The sequence below is a fragment of the Acomys russatus genome, chromosome 22, assembly GCF_903995435.1.
Source record: "Acomys russatus chromosome 22, mAcoRus1.1, whole genome shotgun sequence".
Classification (NCBI taxonomy): domain Eukaryota; kingdom Metazoa; phylum Chordata; class Mammalia; order Rodentia; family Muridae; genus Acomys; species Acomys russatus.
In genome coordinates this window covers 25,641,822-25,659,336 of record NC_067158.1, presented here as the reverse complement: position 1 = coordinate 25,659,336, position 17,515 = coordinate 25,641,822, and the positions used below count along the sequence as shown (strand labels likewise).

The 17,515-nt window shown below is 39.8% G+C and overlaps 1 protein-coding gene across 2 annotated transcripts in view; it reads left to right on the top strand.

The window, feature by feature from the left end:
* Poln (DNA polymerase nu) overlaps positions 1–17,515 on the top strand; it is a 121,463-nt gene that overhangs the window by 54,762 nt on the left and 49,186 nt on the right. For both annotated transcript variants that reach the window (XM_051165013.1, XM_051165014.1), the window contains one exon: positions 16,657–16,714. In XM_051165013.1, the coding sequence (XP_051020970.1) occupies positions 16,657–16,714 (58 nt within the window). The remainder of the gene's footprint in view (positions 1–16,656; positions 16,715–17,515) is intronic.

Here is a 17,515-nt window from a genome sequence, read left to right as displayed (position 1 = left end):
TTTTGTCAATGTCCTTATTTCACTGCAGTACTACTCGTGATGCTGGCTCAGAATCTATCAATGTTACAAAATTCAAAATTTCTGACCTTTCACATTGTGTTTTTCTTTAATGTCCTGAGTCCTTGGTTTTCCTCTGGCTTTTTAAAGGTTACAGCTGAATTAATTTGCACTATTAACAGGTATTATTAATTAGGTTTTACTTTGTTTGTTTGTTTTTGTATTTGTTTTTTCAAGACAGGGTTTCTCTGTGTAGCCATGACTGTCCTGGACTCATTTTGTAGACCAGGCTGGCCTCAAACTCACAGGGATCCACTTGCCTCTGCCTCCTGAGTGCTGGGATTAAAGGTGTGTTCCACTACGCCGTACTTTCATTTCTTTATGAGTACTTTTTCTTCCCAAGTGTTCTTTACCTTTATGACTATTTTGGTGCCCTACTGGCATGTTCATACAGCTTTTTAGGAGCTGGCTAGGTCATGATCAAATCAACTGATATGACCTATGGTGCCTTGGCATTCCAGCCACTGCTCTGTTACCTGTTACTTTTCTGTCCCTGAATCCCTGAACATGTCCTCCAGACCAGTCTTCTTTCCCAGTCAGTGATTCTGATATTGAGGCAAGAGACCTGACCTCAGGAAGCTTTGGGTCATGTCTCCATCCAAATTTATTTTGTCCCCTTTTTCTATACACAAGGAACGAAGCCTGCTATTGTTAAGCATACCACTCAGTCAGCTTAAGAGCTTAAATGTCACTTGGTGGCACTGAAATCCTGTTTATCCTTTCCTAGATCTCTTTTTCCCCAAGTCATTGTCCTTTTCTATCTCAAATGCAGTGTGCATTGTCCCATATATATGTCCCTAAATAGTAATGTGCCGGTTAAACACACCAGTAATCACCTCAGAGAACCCCCAAATGCATCAGTGTCACATTAAGGAAAATAAAGCAGACACTTTCCCTTGGAGTAGTTTTACCAAGAGCAAGCCCAGATTTGAATCTCTGCTTCTCTCCCTGTGCCTTCTGTCGTCTCTCTGTAGCATATGGCTTCTGTCCTATCTGTAATCTGTCTGCTTTATGAGTTGAATCTGTGCCTGCTTGAATGTTGTTTTCTCTTGTCTGTCCCTGTGTCTGTGTGTATCACTCACAAAGGCCTTTGCTCTGTATTCATTGACTAGCACAGAAAGCACCACATAAGGAAGGAATAAGGAATACTTTACAGAAATCTGTAATAGTTTTACAAGGAATGAAACAGTACTGACTCCAACTGACCACAGTTGATCCCCATTACAAATAGTACTGCAAATAGACTTATCAATCTATATTCATGTTGCTTCTAACATTTGTGGTAGATATTTGTTTTATAAGGTTGATTTCATCATATTTGCTATTTTCAACATATTACTGTATTAGTCAAGGTTCAAGAGAGGGAGAGAGACACACACACACACAAAGAGAGGAGGGGGATTTATTAGAATAGCCTACAGGCTGTGTTCCAGCTAGTCTAACGATGACTGTCTATCAAGAGAAGTTCCAAAAATCCAATAGATGTTCAGTCCACAAGGCTGGATGTCTCAGATGGTCTTTAATATACACCAGAATCCCAAAGATCCTAATCAGTGAGTTCTGATGCCAGTGAAGGAATGGACTTGCTAGCAAGAGCGAGTAGGCAAAGAGAGCAGCAAGCTTCCCTCTTTCCTGTTCTTTACATAGGCTGCCACCAGACAATGTGGTCAAGATTTAAGGTGCATCTTCCCACCTCAAAAGATCTGTATTACAGGTGTATCTTACTACCTCAAAGATCTGGACTAGAAATGGGACTTCCAATCCCAACACTCCAGAGGCAGAGGCAGGCAGATCGCTGTGAGTTCAAGGCCAGCCTGGTCTACAAAGCGAGTCCAGGACAGCCAAGGCTACACAGAGAGACCTTGTCTCGAAAAAGCAGAAAAAAAAGAAATGGGACTTCCCATTTCAAATGATTTAATTAATAAAAATCCCTTTTGTCCTCGTGGTGGGAACATGGCACTGTGCAAGCAGACATGGTGCTGGAGAAGGAACTGAGAGTTCTATATCTTGACCTGAAGGCAACAGTGTGAACCACACTGGGTGAAGAACTCTCAGCTCTTTCCTTCTCCAGCACCGTGTCTGCCTGCATACAACCATGGTCCCTCCATGACAATAATGGACTGAACCTCTGATACTGTAAGCCAGCTCCAATTGAATGTTTTCTTTTATAAGAGTTGCTGTGGTCCATTGGCACGGAGACAACTTCCTAAACAGAACACCAACAGCCCAGGCCTTAAGGTCAACAATTAATAAGTGGGACCTCATGAGGCCAAGAAGCTTCTGTAAGGCAGGAGACAACCTACAGACTGGGAATAGAGCTTCACCAACCCTACATCTGACAAAGGTCTAATATCCAAAATATATAAAGAGCTCAAGAAATTAAACATCACCAAACCAAAAACCCAATTAAGAAATGGGGATGAGAACTAAACAGAGAATTCTCAACAGAGGAATATCAAAAGGCTGAGAAGCATTTAAAGAAATGTTCAACATCCTTAGTCATCAGAGAAATGCAAATCAAAACAGACTCTGAGATTCCATCTTACACCCATCAGAATGGCCATGATCAAAACCTCAAGTGACAGCACATGCTGGTGAGGATATGGAGAAAGGGAAACACTCCTTCATTGCTGGTGGGAATGCAAACTTGTACAACCACTTTGGAAATCACTCTGGTGCTTTCTCAGAAAACTGGGAATAGGGATACCTCAAGACCCAGCTATTCCACTCCTTGGAATATACCCAAAAAATACTCCATCACACAACAAGGACATATGCTCAACCATGTTCATAGCAGCCTTATTCATAATAGCCAGAACCTGGAAACAACCTAAATGTCCCTGAGTTGAAGAATGGATAAAGAAACAGGTACATTCACACTATGGAATACTTCTCAGCTATTAAAAACAAGGGAATCCTGAAATTTGTGGGCAAATGGATGGAACTAGAAATGGTTATACTGACCCACACTCAAGAAGACTCACATGGTATATACTCACTTATAATTGGACACTAGCCCAACAGGGATATCCCCTGAAAGTCTTCACTTACCAGATTGGGATAGATGTGGGGACCTCCTATTGGGACTCTAGGTGAGAGAAGTATGGGAGAATGGGGAAATAGAAGGACCCATAGGGTCCTAGAATCCTACAAGAAGAACATCATGACAGACAGATCTGGATCCAGGGGGTTCTGCTCAAACTACTGTACCAACCAAGGACAATACATGCAGTAAATATTGAACCCCTACTCAGATCCAGCCAATGGAGAGTGGGGACTGACTCTGACATGAACTCTGGTGCCCCGTATTTGACCACTTTCCCTTGGTGAGGAGGCCTGGTAGCACTCAGAAAAAGAATAGGAAGGCTACCAAGATGGGACTTGATAGGCTGTGGGGGAGGAGGTCCCCTTCTGTCACAGACATAGGGGAGGGGAATACAGTGAAAGATGGAGGGAGGGAGGAATGGGAGGAGACAAACAAGGGATAACAATTTAGATGTAATATGAATAAATTAATAAAAATTCTTATTGGTAAAAAAAAAAAAAAGTTGCCATGGTCATGGTGTCTCTTCACAGCAATAGAAACCCTAACTAAGACAAATCTCCAGCTGGGCATAGTGGCACATGCCTTTAATCCCAGCACACAGGAAGGCAGAGGTAGGCCAATCACTATGAGTTTGAGACCAGCCTCGTCTACATAGTGACTCCAGGATAGCCAAGGCTACACGGGGAAACCCTGTTTCGAAAAACCAAACCAAACAAACAAACAAAAAAACCTAAGACAAGTTTCCTTGCTATTGTTGCCTGACTGTTGTTGGGTATGTTAGTGTGAAAGTTTCCTACTTCTAAATGGTGTCCCAGTTCACTATTACAGTGTGGATGAGGTCTCATATCTGACAGCATAGCACTTGCGTTTTTAGATTCTAATTTTAACCAGTCTGATGAGTGTGAATTGGTATTTTATTGTGGTTTAATTTGTCTTACTTTAATTGCTAAGTAGAACAAACATGTACCTTTGTTTATTGATCATTTGAGACTTTTTATTTATTTGCCCACTTAGTATTTTACCTAATTTCATTTTAGAAGTTTGTCTTATTAATTTGTAAAAGTTCTTTGTATGTTTGGGTATTTTCTTTGTTTGTTTACATGAATATCTTTGGCCTATGGTTGGTTTCATATTATGTAGTCTTTTTTTCCAGTATCAAATTTATAATTTTTATAGCTTATATATTCTTGGGGTTTTTTTTTTGTTTGTTTCTACTTTGAGACACATTCTCAAATTCATAAGCTCAGGTGATCCTTCCTTCTCATTCTCCCATGCAGCTGGCACTGCAAGTGCCAACCACAATATCTGACTTACTTGTGTCATTTAGGGAATCTTTTCTGCATGGCAATTACAAAGGTGCTCAAATTCTGTATTTTGCAATGTGTCTTTAATCCCACTAAACCTATCTTTCTACATGTGTGGGGTAGAGATTTGGTTACTTTCCATTGGATAACTGCTTGCTATAAATATTGCCATTTTGACAACTCATTTTGTAATCCCTTTTTATACAGGAGCGCTGGTATGCATGGCCTGATTCTAGGCTCTTTGTTCTATACTCTTGTTGTATTTGTCTCTTCTGACTCTGGGCATGATATAGTCTCATTGGAGACTTTACTCTGTGCCTCCTTCATGCATCCCTCATTCAGAACTCTCATCCTTCCCCCAGTTATCTCCTTCATGCTCAGCATTTTAGCCCCAGTAGTGGGCATGGTGTCCGTCAGATATCCCACATGTCACTGAAGGAAAAAGTAGTATTGGGAACTTGGGTCTTAACTTTAAGGTGCTAGGTATTGCTGATGTATCATGTCAGGGAAGCATTTTTAAGGAAGAATATTTAGTATTAGCTCCTACTGTTCGTACTCATTATTAAAGAAGCTTTCTCCAGCAGCTTGTGTATTACACATCAGTGTCAGTTATTTGGAGCTTGAATGCAGGAAGAGCTTGAATGCAACATTTTTCACTGTAGCTCACACATGGCAGGATTCTGATAATATGTTGAATAAATTCTAGTTAAAAGTCCTAAATATATTTTTGACTGTGACTATATGTTTTATAGAAGACCCTTTTACACTTTTAAGAAAATAATTTTTAAAAAACAATATAGTTAAAAGACTTAATGTTTTGACAAAAGATATTATGTTCTATGGGCAGTTTAATCAACACTTAAAAATCTGAACATGACAGTTTTCATCTGAGAGACATTTGGATTCTTTCCAGTTTTCAGCTATTACAAATCTATAAACATCAGTGTTTTTTATGTTAGCTTACATCTCCATTTCTCTGAGATAAGTGCCTATGACAGCAATTTGGATCAAGTGTTTTAAAATATACACTTGAACTCTATATGTTGATATCTTAAAGGATTTTATGTGTATATCCATGAAGGATATTGAACTGTATCTGGTTTTGGTATCAGGGTAATACTAGTGTTATAAGATGAATTGGGATATATTCTTTCTCCTATATTTTCTGGACAATAATGTGTGGTAGACTCCTCTGATGAAATAGCCTTAGTATAGGGACAATATTCTCATACTGGCTGGTTTTGTTTTTCTTTTTCTTTTTCTTTTAAGATAGGATCTCACTATGCAGTTCTAGCTGCCCTGGAAGTCACTATTTAAATCAAGATGGCCCCGAACTTACAGAGAGCTGCCTGCCTCTGCATCCTGAGTGTTAAGATTAAAGACAAGCACCCCCATCTCTGGCCTTTAACAGGGATTTTCTTTTCTTTTGTTTTAACTAATTAATTTATTCATTTTACATCCTGGTCATAGCCCCCAACCCTCCTCTTCTAGTCCTACTCTCCCTCCCTCTCCCCTCCCCTAGTCCTCAGATAAGGGGCTCCCCCCTTACCATCCACACCAGATCATCAGGTTTCATCAGGACTGAGGGTGTCCTATTCCCCTATGGCCTGGCAAGGCAGTCCCACCAAGGGAAAGTGATCAAAAAGCTGGCAACAGAGTCCATGTCAGGCACATCCCCTGCTCCTCTTACTAGAGGACCCATATGAAGCCCGAGCTGCCCATAGGCTGCATCTGTGTAGGGGACATAGGTTCAGCCCATGCATGGTCCTTTGTTGGTGCTTCAGTCTCAGCAGGTCCCTCTGGGCCCTTGTTAGTTGGTTCTGTTGGTCTTCTTGTGGAGCTCCTGTCACCTCCAGGTCATTGTCTCCTCCCCACTTTTCCATAAGACTCCCTATGCATCACCCAATGTTTAGCTGTGAGTCTCAGCATCTATTTCGAACCACAGCTAGGAGGAGCCTCTCACATGACAACTCTGCTAGGCTTCTGTATACAAACATAGCAGAGTATTGTTAATAGTGTCAGGGGTTGGCTCTCTCCCATGGGGTGGGGCCTGAGTTGGGCCAGGCATTGGTTGGACATTCCCTCAATCTCTGGCCTATCTTTATCCCTGAACATCTTGTAGGAAGAGTAAATTTGGGATAGAAGTTTTTGTGGGTGAGTTGGTGTTACCTTCCCTCCACTAAGAGTCCTGTCTAGTTAGAGGGTAGGCTCTTCAGTCTCCAGACCCCTGATACTAGGAGTCTCTGCTAGAGTCCCCCTCACATCCTCCTAGATGCCTACAATGACTTAGGTCTCCAGCTTGTCACAGAGATGCCACCGCCCAGTTTTTCTTTTCTCTATAGGCCTTCTGTCCTTCTGCCCCCACCCTTTCAAGGTCTGATCTCCACCCTCATCTCTCTGTGCTCCCTCTCCTACCTTGTTCCCTCTCTTCAACCACTACCACTGTCTATTCTGTTTCCCCTTCTGAGTGAGATTTAAGCATCCTCCTTGTTAGTTATCTTCTTTGGGTCTGTGCATTGTAATATGTTTGAACAGGGATTTTCATGTTATCCATTTCATAGTGTGGTTTTGTCCAGGCTGTGAAATTCACACTTGTGTTGCTGATAGAATTGTCTGCATCTTCTGTGCATGAACCAGCCTTCGATATTGATTTCTCCTCGTTCTTTTTTATTTGTCAGTCTAATAAGAGTTTTGTTGATTTTGGTGATCTTTTCAAATAACCAAATACTCACTCCATTGATTTTCCCATCTTTAATTGGTTTGTTTCTCTTCCCCATTTATTTCTACTCTTCTGCTTGATTTGGAATGAAATTTTCTTTCCTTCTAGTTTCTTGAGCTTAGATTATTTCTGAAGATTTTATTTTCTCTTTTCCCTATGTCTGATTGTGTGTGTTTATGTGTGTGTGCGTGTGCGTGTGTGTGTATGCTGTGAACTTCCCTCAGTGCTACTATAGCTAGGTTCTACACAGTTTGATACATTATATTTTATCAAAGACAAAATGGATTAAGCAGAGTTAAACAAGCCACTTTATCTAAGCCTACTGCAATAGAATGGAAAGGCTGAACTCAACTCCAAATGCAATAGCAATGTCTAGGGACTTAGTGCACACAGGCAGGGTGAGGGGTTGGTGCATGGAAAATTAGAAAAAGGAATTTGGCTAGGTGTCTAGGTGAAAGGAGCCCAGCTAAACTCAGCCATGAATGTTTTCTTTGGTGTTTGACAGGAAAAAAATATGTTTGTCTAAAAGTTTTCTGTCTTGCAAGGCTGCACATAACATTAGTCTTTTGTTGATAGTTTTTTTTTATTTTTCTTTGGTTTTTGTCTATGGTTGTTGGTTTCTCTAGCACCCAGTTTAAGACATGTTAGACACAGAAAAATTGTTGACTTTGGTTATGTCTAATTCTATGGACTTTGTAGTCTCTGCCCAGTCTTCTTTCTATCTAGCTTTCAGAGTTCTTTATCTTTCCTGTATGCCTAGTGCCCTGGGTTTTAGTTATTCCAAGTGACAGAAACAGGGAAAATATGTTTACGCCACTTTCCTGGAAACAGAAGCAGCTTTAACTGAACAAAACACTTCATAGTACAAAGATGGTTTTGAAATACCATCTGATATGTATTCATTCCTGTCCCTTTTGCTATTGAGAGGCTGCCAGCCATTGGGGCTGAGCCTTTGTCTATCCACAGAGAGAGGAGATACAGTTGAGAATAAAGGAATCCTGCTCAGCTCTGGCTCTCAATTAGAACTTGAGAGAGAGCACAGGAGAAAGAAGCACATCAGGCACTAGAGACCTATCAGTGTTTTACTCTGCATTTCTAAGTTGAATTTCAGGAGTTTTCCTGCAGCACCCAGACTCAGCCTGGCAATTTTCAGTTTAACACAATAAGGACACACTGGAATTTGCAGCTCCCACTTCTTGGGAGGATGTCATAGCAGCCCCTTTGGACTTGAGAGAGGTTCTGAGAGGGAAGAGACAGTAGAGTTCAGAGTTGAGCTGGGTGGCAGGGACAAGGAGAGCTCTGAAAAGGTCCTAGTCCTGCCTCTGGGGGGAACAGCCCCAGCGTGGGGAACAGCCAGAGAAGAACACAACCCTAGCAGTGGTGCTATCTATGAGTGTGAAGCAGTCTTTGCAGCAGCATCGAGTTAACAACATAGTGTGGGTTTTGCAAGTAAGGCCTATAGTTATTCTTCTGCACAGTCTCTACCAGAGCAATAAGCTCCTGGGTCCTGGGTGCTCTAGTGTAGAAATGAAGACCCTACACCTTTCCACTTCTGTCTGCACCCTGGAAAGGAGCTATGGCTTGTACAGTCCAAGGCTGGATCTAAAAGGAAAGCACAACTGAGTTTCAGAACACAGAGATGTCACCAGGATTAAATACAGGGCCATGATGGTAGACAGGGACATCAGGCACTTGTTGCAGTGAGTTCTCAGTCTGTAGTACTGTTGTGGACACTACCCTGGGCGGGAACCCCAGGCAGACATCATCAAAGCCAGAAGGATGAGGGTAGCCCCACACTGGTGGTATGGGAATCTTCCTGCTAGTGTCATGGAGTCATATGTATTCTCCTACAACCAACCACCACCAATACCACTTTGGGAAGGAGGAGCACAAATAGAGGGAGAATGATGGGGTGGAGTGAACTACATACATTGAGTGTATGCTCTTTCCCCAAACCCTAACCTGAATTTAAAGTGCTGCCAATCTATGTATTAATTCAGCTGAATCAACACAAAACTAAATTCAAACTGATTTACTCAGTTAAGGGCAATTCTCACCCTACCTGTGCCAGATGCCTTAGGAAGGGACATTTTCAGGTAAAGTCTAATTAAAGGAGCAGGCCCAGAAGAATTTTTGCCCGTTCCTCATTGCCACTGCTGAACATGGTTCTAGTAGAACTTGAAAGCAGTTGCACATTTTCTCTCTGTGCAACATCTACTAAAGTCTGAGGAGGAGTCTTTTGCAGCTATCCTCAACAAACAACATTGTCTGCCCCTTGATAGAGTGTGGTGTGGTGTGTGTGTGTGTGTGTGTGTGTGTGTGTGTGTGTGTGTGTGTGTGACCATATGTGTGTACAGGTACTCATGAATATGTGCATGTGGAAGCCCAACGCCAATAGCAGAAATATTCCTCATTCTTCTAGTTTATTCTTTGAGGCAAGATCTTTCACTCAAACTCAGAGCTCACCAATAAAGCTAGTTAGTCTTCTTACATAGCTTGTTGTGTGGGGTCTCCTTTCTCAGCTATCTGAACCTGAAATTCGAGATGGGCCACCATGCCTACCCAGTATTTATATGGGTTTTAGTAATAGGAATTCTAGGAATTGAAATCCCAGTTGTCATGCTTGCATGACAAGCCCTTTTAGCCACTAAGCCATCTCCCCAGCACTTATAGCTGAAAAAATTTTAATTTGATATTTGTGTGTGTGATGTGTGTACACATCACAGCACATGTGTGGAGGTCAGAAGACAACTTTGTGGAATCTGTTCTCTCCTTCCACCTTTACGTGGGCTCCAGGAATCAAACTCAGGTCATCAGGTTTATGTGGCAAGTGCTTAGCCACTGAGCCATCTAGCCAGTCCACCTGGTAGTTGAAATATTTTTTAATTAAAAAAAATTACTGGTGAGGATTGGAAAAATCAACATTCTTATTTGTTACTGATGAGAATTAAAAATGCAGTTGCTTTTTATAGCTGATCTTGGCTATTTTGTGGGTTCTTTTTTTTCCCATCTTTTATCCCCCTAACAGTTTTGCCCCCTATTACTAGATAGGAGAGAAAGAAGGATAGAGGGGAGAGACAGAGATCCTTGAATCTAATTTGTTTCTTCTTTGAGCATTACTACTAACAAACTTCAACCAACCCTCTGAATGACTAACAACCCCACCTCTCAGAGCCCTAGCATTTATATACCTTCTGAAAAGTTCCCAGAATCTCAAATGTCACACAATTGCAGAAAATATCTGCAGCTGACAAAACCACACCTCTGCTAGAGCATGAGGTAAATCATAGTCAGCTGCTAAGGACAGTCCAAATATCTCCACACCTGGGATTAAAACGAAAACATATTCTTACAGTATTTTTAAAGAAAACAAAATGTCAGAATTGTCACTATATTTCGCCCTTCTGTTTTAAGCCATTAATTATTCTGGGTGTAGTGGGAAATTATAAACAGAGATATTTTCAATGAACTAAGAGCCAAGGTTTTTAGGAGCCCTCTCCTGCTCAATTCCAATCTTTATCAGTTTTGATGATATCAACAGCTTTTTATTTCCTGTGGAAATATAAACAAATCTGTGTCCCCTACACAAAACTTTCACTGACTTCCTTCCTGATGTTAACACATCATTATAGTATATAGGTAGATTTAATTCCACAGTTTTTTTTCCATAACCCAGCATCTCTCAGCTGCTGTTCTTCCTTTCTCACTAACATTCAGAAAATTTAAAGTTAACAGAGCACTATTTAGTTTATCTCTGGGGATCTTTATTCTTTCTTTTTGTTTTATAAGAATTTCTTTTAAGGCATGATTAGATCTTTCTACAACTGCTTGTCTTATAGGATTGTGTGGTATACCTGTAATGTGCTTTATATTATAATACACAACGAATTGCTTCATCTTACTGGAGACATATGCAGGGGCATTGTCAGTCTTAATTTGTACAGGTATCTCCATAATGGCCATTACTTCCAGTATATGTGTAATTACAGAATCAGTGTTAAGGTTATTTTTATAAAACTGTGTCTGTTACTCTTAACCTGACTAGCATACAAATAATTAAGACTCTTTTATATTTGTTTATAAAGCTTTACAACACAATCTTGAGTAGTTTAAGTCTGTTCTTACCCCTCTATGTGATTCTGACTCCATCTTTGCTAAAAATGCCCAAGTTACTTGCTTTTTAGTTTTTTCTTTGTTCCAGGTGAATCTTCTTCATCTCTCTTGCACTTCTACCTGTGGCTGAATCTCCCTGCTCAATCACATACTGTAGGCATAAGGTTATTGTGTAGTTTAAATGCTGATTTCTGTATTCCCCCCCCCCCAATCTGGTTGCAAGCTTTACTCTGAGAATTTACTGTCTAAATGTTGTATACTCTGCTCCCCAGTTGTCCCCCTGATATATCAATAAAGCGGCTTACAGCCAATCTATGAGAATGGGAGAGAATAGGGCTAGACTTCCTGCTGGCCAAGGACGAAAGAGTTAGGAGAGTAGGCATTAAGCCAAGGGATTCATCCATGGGTAGAGGTCTAAGGAAGATCAGGAGGAAAGAGCTGAAGCCAAAGAAAGCTACAAAGTGCAAGTATTGCTGAGATGTTTTCTGGGAGTAAAACAAAATAACATAGAGGGTTAAAACTAGACATAAACTGCTCAAGATTGTATTGAATAGCTAATTTTTTTAAAATATAAAAGAGTCTCAAGTATTTGTGTGATAGCTGGGTTAAGAAATAAGCTGAGACACAACACAGTTTTATAAAAATAACTTCAACACCATACTTCCTTTTCTAATTTCTCTTTTGGCTGGCAGGAAGTCCAGCTTTATTCTTTCCCCTGCTTCTTGATTGGCTGTAAGCTGTTTTATTGATATATCAGGGGGACAATTGGGGAACAGAGTTCATACAACATTTAGACAGGAAATTCTCAGAACAAGGCTTGCAACCAGATATGGAGGGGGGTACAAAAATCAGCATTTAAAGTATATAGTAACCTTATGCCTAGAAATCAGCCTTCTCAGAATTTAAAGAAGTTGCCAATTGAAGCCCTAAATATGTATTATGGTATGGTGTGCAAAATTTAGTTTTCCAAATTCTGTAAAATGAGACACATCCATTTCTTTTGATACCCCTAGGGTTACCAATGGAGTTTGGTTATACAAAGAACAAGTAGGAAAATTTCTTTTAATTTCTTTAGCTTGTTGTCAGGTGATTACATTTTTTTTTTAAACCTTTACTGTCTTTTTTTAAAAAAGATTTTATTTTATTTATTTATGTATATGAGTGCTCTATTGGTATGTACACCTACATGCCAGAGAGGGCGTCAGACCCCAGTGTAGATGGTTATGAGCCACCATGTGGTTGCTAGGAATTAAACTCAGGGCCTCTGGAAGAACAATCAATGCTCTTAACCACTGAGCCATCTCTCTAGTCCTAAACCCTTATTATTTTGGGGGGGAGTTTTTTGTTTTGGTTTGTTTTTTGTATTCTGGGGTTTTTTTTGTTTTTGTTTTTGTTTTTTTTTTTTTGAGACAGGTTTTCTCTGTGTAGCCATGGCTGTCCTGGAACCCTCTTTGTAGACCAGGCTGGCCTTGAACTCACAGAAATCCGCCTGACTCTGCCTCCAGAGTGCTGGGATTAAAGGCGTGCACCACCACGACCAGCCTAAACCCTTATTGTTTATATGTTATTAACATGAAAGTTTGAGGTTTCTAATACATTTCCTATTAATAATTGGTCAATTTCTTCATTTTCTTGTGCTAATGGACCTGGCAAACCTGTATGAGACCAAATATGGGTGATATATAATGGATAGTTTTGACTTATGATTGCCTATTGCCGTTGTATAAATAACAACAAGGTTAATTCTGAATTATCAGGAACAAATTCAGCAGTTTATACATACAGAACAACTATATTATATTATTTTAAGAGACAATAAAAGAGAGGAAATGACTAAAAGCTAACCGAGTGCTGACATCCTCTTTGTGAGCTTCCTGCCTGATCATGCTGTGAACTGTCAGTTCCAGTTCCACCATGCCCTTTCCAACATGCCATGATGCAGTGTACACTCTGAAATTGGGAGCCAAATTAAATCTTTTCCAAAATAAGTTTTCTTTATATATTTAAATTGGGTCTTGTGGTCATGGTGACACAGAAGTAACTAATACAGTGTGAATGCCTTACCTCTGGGTTCTGCTTAGTGATCTACTCTTCAAGTGTATAGCATAGAAAAGGGGAAAATTTCAAAGTAATTTTATAAAATGAGGGCTAGAATACTGCCTTATTCAAGTGTAGATATCTGTGCCAACAGCAAGAAGGTCCTGGGGATTGCCTGTGTCCTGACACAACAGGGTAAGCATGACACCTCACTTGAATGATCTTCTTCCTCCCACCGCTACCATGAAGAAAGCATCAGACAGATACCAACTTATTAAGGGGTGGAGTTTTCTACCTGATAGGCCCTCCTCAAAATTGTAAAGCATGCTAAGAAACCAACAGCTAAGAGAACACTAAGGAGACATGATGACTAACTGACATATAAAAATCAAGATTAGGTTTTTAAAAATGCAATGAGAACAAAGCCCGGAGCTTAGAGCTGTGACAAACTTCAAGGTGCTCACTGGGTGAAACTAGATGGGGACATGTGACAACTCTTTATAATTTTATAATGTCTCTATAATTTTGCTCTTTTTCTTTAAAAGCCATGCCACACAACAGATGATTCCAGGGATGTTTCTGGTCTTCTTTATTAAACAACAACAACAAAAGCCCTGTTTTTATTTTAGGTTTTGATTTATTTAGGTTTAATAGGTCTGTTCTGTAGACATATTGGGAACATTTCATAGAAGCAATTCTGGTTGAAATGATTTTCCTTGTGCAGTGATTTCATATTTCCCCAGCATCAGTTGGAGGGCACAGAGTTTCTGTGGCTTGTGCTCAAGGCTGACACTGTTGTAACTGTTCCTGCCCTGTCGGCTGTAAATGCAGAATACTGGCTGAAGTCCTCTGCTAAAATGGGTTCCAAATTTCCCATTCATGCCTCAGCAAAACATGGTATCAAAATATAAGACACCATTCAATTCATCTTAGTACCTGTTAGCAGAAGTGGACGAGGAAAAGCTACAGTCTTGTCTTTCCCAGGGAAGAAAAAAGTTCCTTCTCAGGATGCTAACCTTTCATATGACCAAAGGACAAGAAGTATGTTTTAACTTTTCTTGAGGTGGTTAAAGTGCACTATGTAAATTAAATATCTGGTGAGTTTTCTATCATCCTGTTACTTGATATATTATAAAGACAAAATTTGATTATCAAAAATATTCCTTTACAATTCATCTAAGCACACTAAACTTAACTTAAAATTACTACTTTCTAAGAACTAATAGAAAACCCATGTATTACCTTTATTTTGGCAAAACAGCCATGCAAAACAAAAACAAAACAAAAATCTACCATGCTGCATTCTGTGAGACATAATGTTAGGACCTGAGCCCTTGTTTGCTGGTTGGTCTTAATCCTACAGTGCTTTCTAAGAGCTGCTAACTGCAGTTTGGCTTGATGCTGATCTGACTCTGATAGGTGGGGAGCACAGGCCTCCTTAGCACAGCTTTAGACAGTGAAATTACTCAGAATGAGTAAGAGTTCTACACAATATTTATGTTGAAAAATTCCCTTTTCCTAGTTAGATGAGCTACCTCAGCATGTATTTGGTACAGGGTTAGTCTGAATGAATTTTGGGTTTTGCCATTGCCCTTTTCTGCTCTGTTATGATGTCACTGTGTTTTAAAGCCCTCTATTTCATGAATACAATGTATTAATTGTTTTGGGTTTTTAAACCAACCTTGCATTTCTAAGACAATTCTCTCTTGGTCATGATATACAATCCTTCTTCTGTGTTACTAGGTTTGGTTTGATAATAATTTGTTAAGAGTCATTATGCCTATGTTTAAGAATGTTGGCTAGCATTTTCTTTCTCCTGCTGCCTGGTTTTAGTCACCAAGGTGTCACTGATTCCATATGGTATAGAAGCACCTTATTATTCTACTCTGGAAGTGCCATTTATTGCCAGGTGCTTTTTTGTTTGTTTTGTGGGTTTGTCTAAGTAGTTCATATTTTGTGTCTATGTGATTGAAACAAAATTCCAATATGAGATTTATCTTTACATTACTTTAAATCAAATGCTGTCTTAAGTATGTTTGTTTATCATTTGAAAAATTAATGCATGTATACAATGGATCTTAATCATATCCACACTCCACTTCCCCAATCTAAATTCTCCTAGGACTCTCCCAACATCTCTCCAATTTTACGCCTCTTTTTTTATTTTGTTTTTAACCCACTGAGTTCAATTAGTGTTGCTCATATGTTCATGGATATGCGATCATCCACTGGGGTATAAGTAACCTGCCAACAGCCACTTTTCCAACAAAGAAAAATTACTCTCTTCTCCCCATCCATCAGTAGCTGCCAAAGGCTCCTCAGCTGAGGTGGGGCTTCAGGGACCTCTCCCTAATCCGAGCTAGGATGTTTAACAGGTTTGATTTTGTGCAGGTTTCAGTAGCCTCTCTCCTATCCAAACTAGAATTTTAACTTGCTTGATTTCGTGCAGGGCTTGTGCAGGTAACCACAACTGTAGTAAGTTCACATATGCAAGGGAGGTGAAATACTTGCCCCACACCTCTTGTGTTTCTGTGAGATCTAAAAGGGTCACCTGAAAGATGGGCTTTGATGGGCAGCATTTGGCACCTATAATTCATCATAGCTAGTCAGTGGGCCAAGACTGACTAGTACCCAGAAAATTACATTACCAAAGTAGCCTGCTGTTCACTGTCCTGCCAAGCATATGATAGCATGATGACAGAAACACTCATGATTTGAACAGTGGAGACAGTATGGAACATGGCTGTTATTATTATTATTATCATTATCATCATCACCACCACCACCACCCTGGTAAAGGTGGAAAGCAAAGGCACTCAAAAAAAAAAGTCTCTTGAGGACTTATAAATGATACAGCCACTATCAGTCATAAGCTAAGGCCGAAGCAGGTACCAAGCACCAGGAGGAGCAGGGAGGGGCTGTAACAAAGTTGAGACCAGAATTTTCATGTTAAAGCATGGTGGGGATTTTGTTTTCCTGTGCTGTGGGCAGTTCAAGAAATGAAGCATGATCATCCAGTGCTACATTTCAGCTCAAAAGTACTTTTAAATTAAAAGTATAATGGACAGTTTTCTTAGAAATCTACCTTTAGCATATTATAATTTTTACAATTAAGAAAGTTCATAATTTGGGCTACTTTCAAGTCACTGTATGTACACAGGCTTATACAGGCCAGAGTCAAGGCAGTTCTCACACTTGCTGATTGTCATTTGTGGTGTCTGCATTGAAACTTTCATATTATGCAGTTGTATTATGTGATAATATGCTTTTGCATGAATGTTGGCATTATATATTTAATAAAATACTATGTATTTTAAATAATCTTGAATGGTACAAATTAAGAGTAGACATTTCAACTAAAGCTATTATCTTATTGACAGAATATCCAAGGTATCTCCAAGCACCCAATTCAGATTTCTAAGCCTCGGAATTTAAAAGGTAAAATATTACTTCCTGTCTGGTTAAAATCTTGTGAGCATTTCTCAAAAACCAGGAGTGTTTATAATTACTTTCTTACAATATAACTGCTTTTTTCTAAAAATCTTCCCTATGTTTGCATGACCAGTATTTAAACCTACACTGAAAAAATAAAAAGCAGCTGAAGTGATATAGCACCTCCCTTTTAGCAGTTTACACATTAAAATAGATGGTAATTATACCAGGGAAATATCTCTCTTCCCACTGTCCTTCCCCCACCAACTTCCCAATAAAGAACAAACAAATGTGCACACAATAGCACTGGCTTTTAACAAAATCTAAAGTTTTCTGGGGATGTCTATAAAAGCATCTGAAAATTCTTCTTTATTTTGAGCTGTTCCACTGTAATACTGATGGTCACATTTCTTAAACAGAAAACTCTAGTCTGGTAAAGGGTACTGGGATGTCCACACCCATTAACCTGTGGCCAGGTCAGTGCTGCTGCTTTGCTATGAGCATTGACCAAGGAGACACAGTAATATCACCAAAGCCATGAGCCCTCCTTTGTAAAAATGCAGTCACCGTGAGCAGGACCAAGAGAAAGCCGCAGTACCCGTGTCTCTGCTACCGTTTGTGCTGTCTCCAGTGGGAACTGCAGGTGCATGGCCTCTGCGTAGATCCTCTAGTCAGTGAATCTCTGTCTCAGTGGTTTGGGGTGTCAATGTCTGAGTTCTTCCTTTCTTTATTATAATTCTAGACAGAGCAGAGAATTTTGTTAACAGAAAATTTGTTATCTTCCAGAGGTATTTATTTTTTATTTGT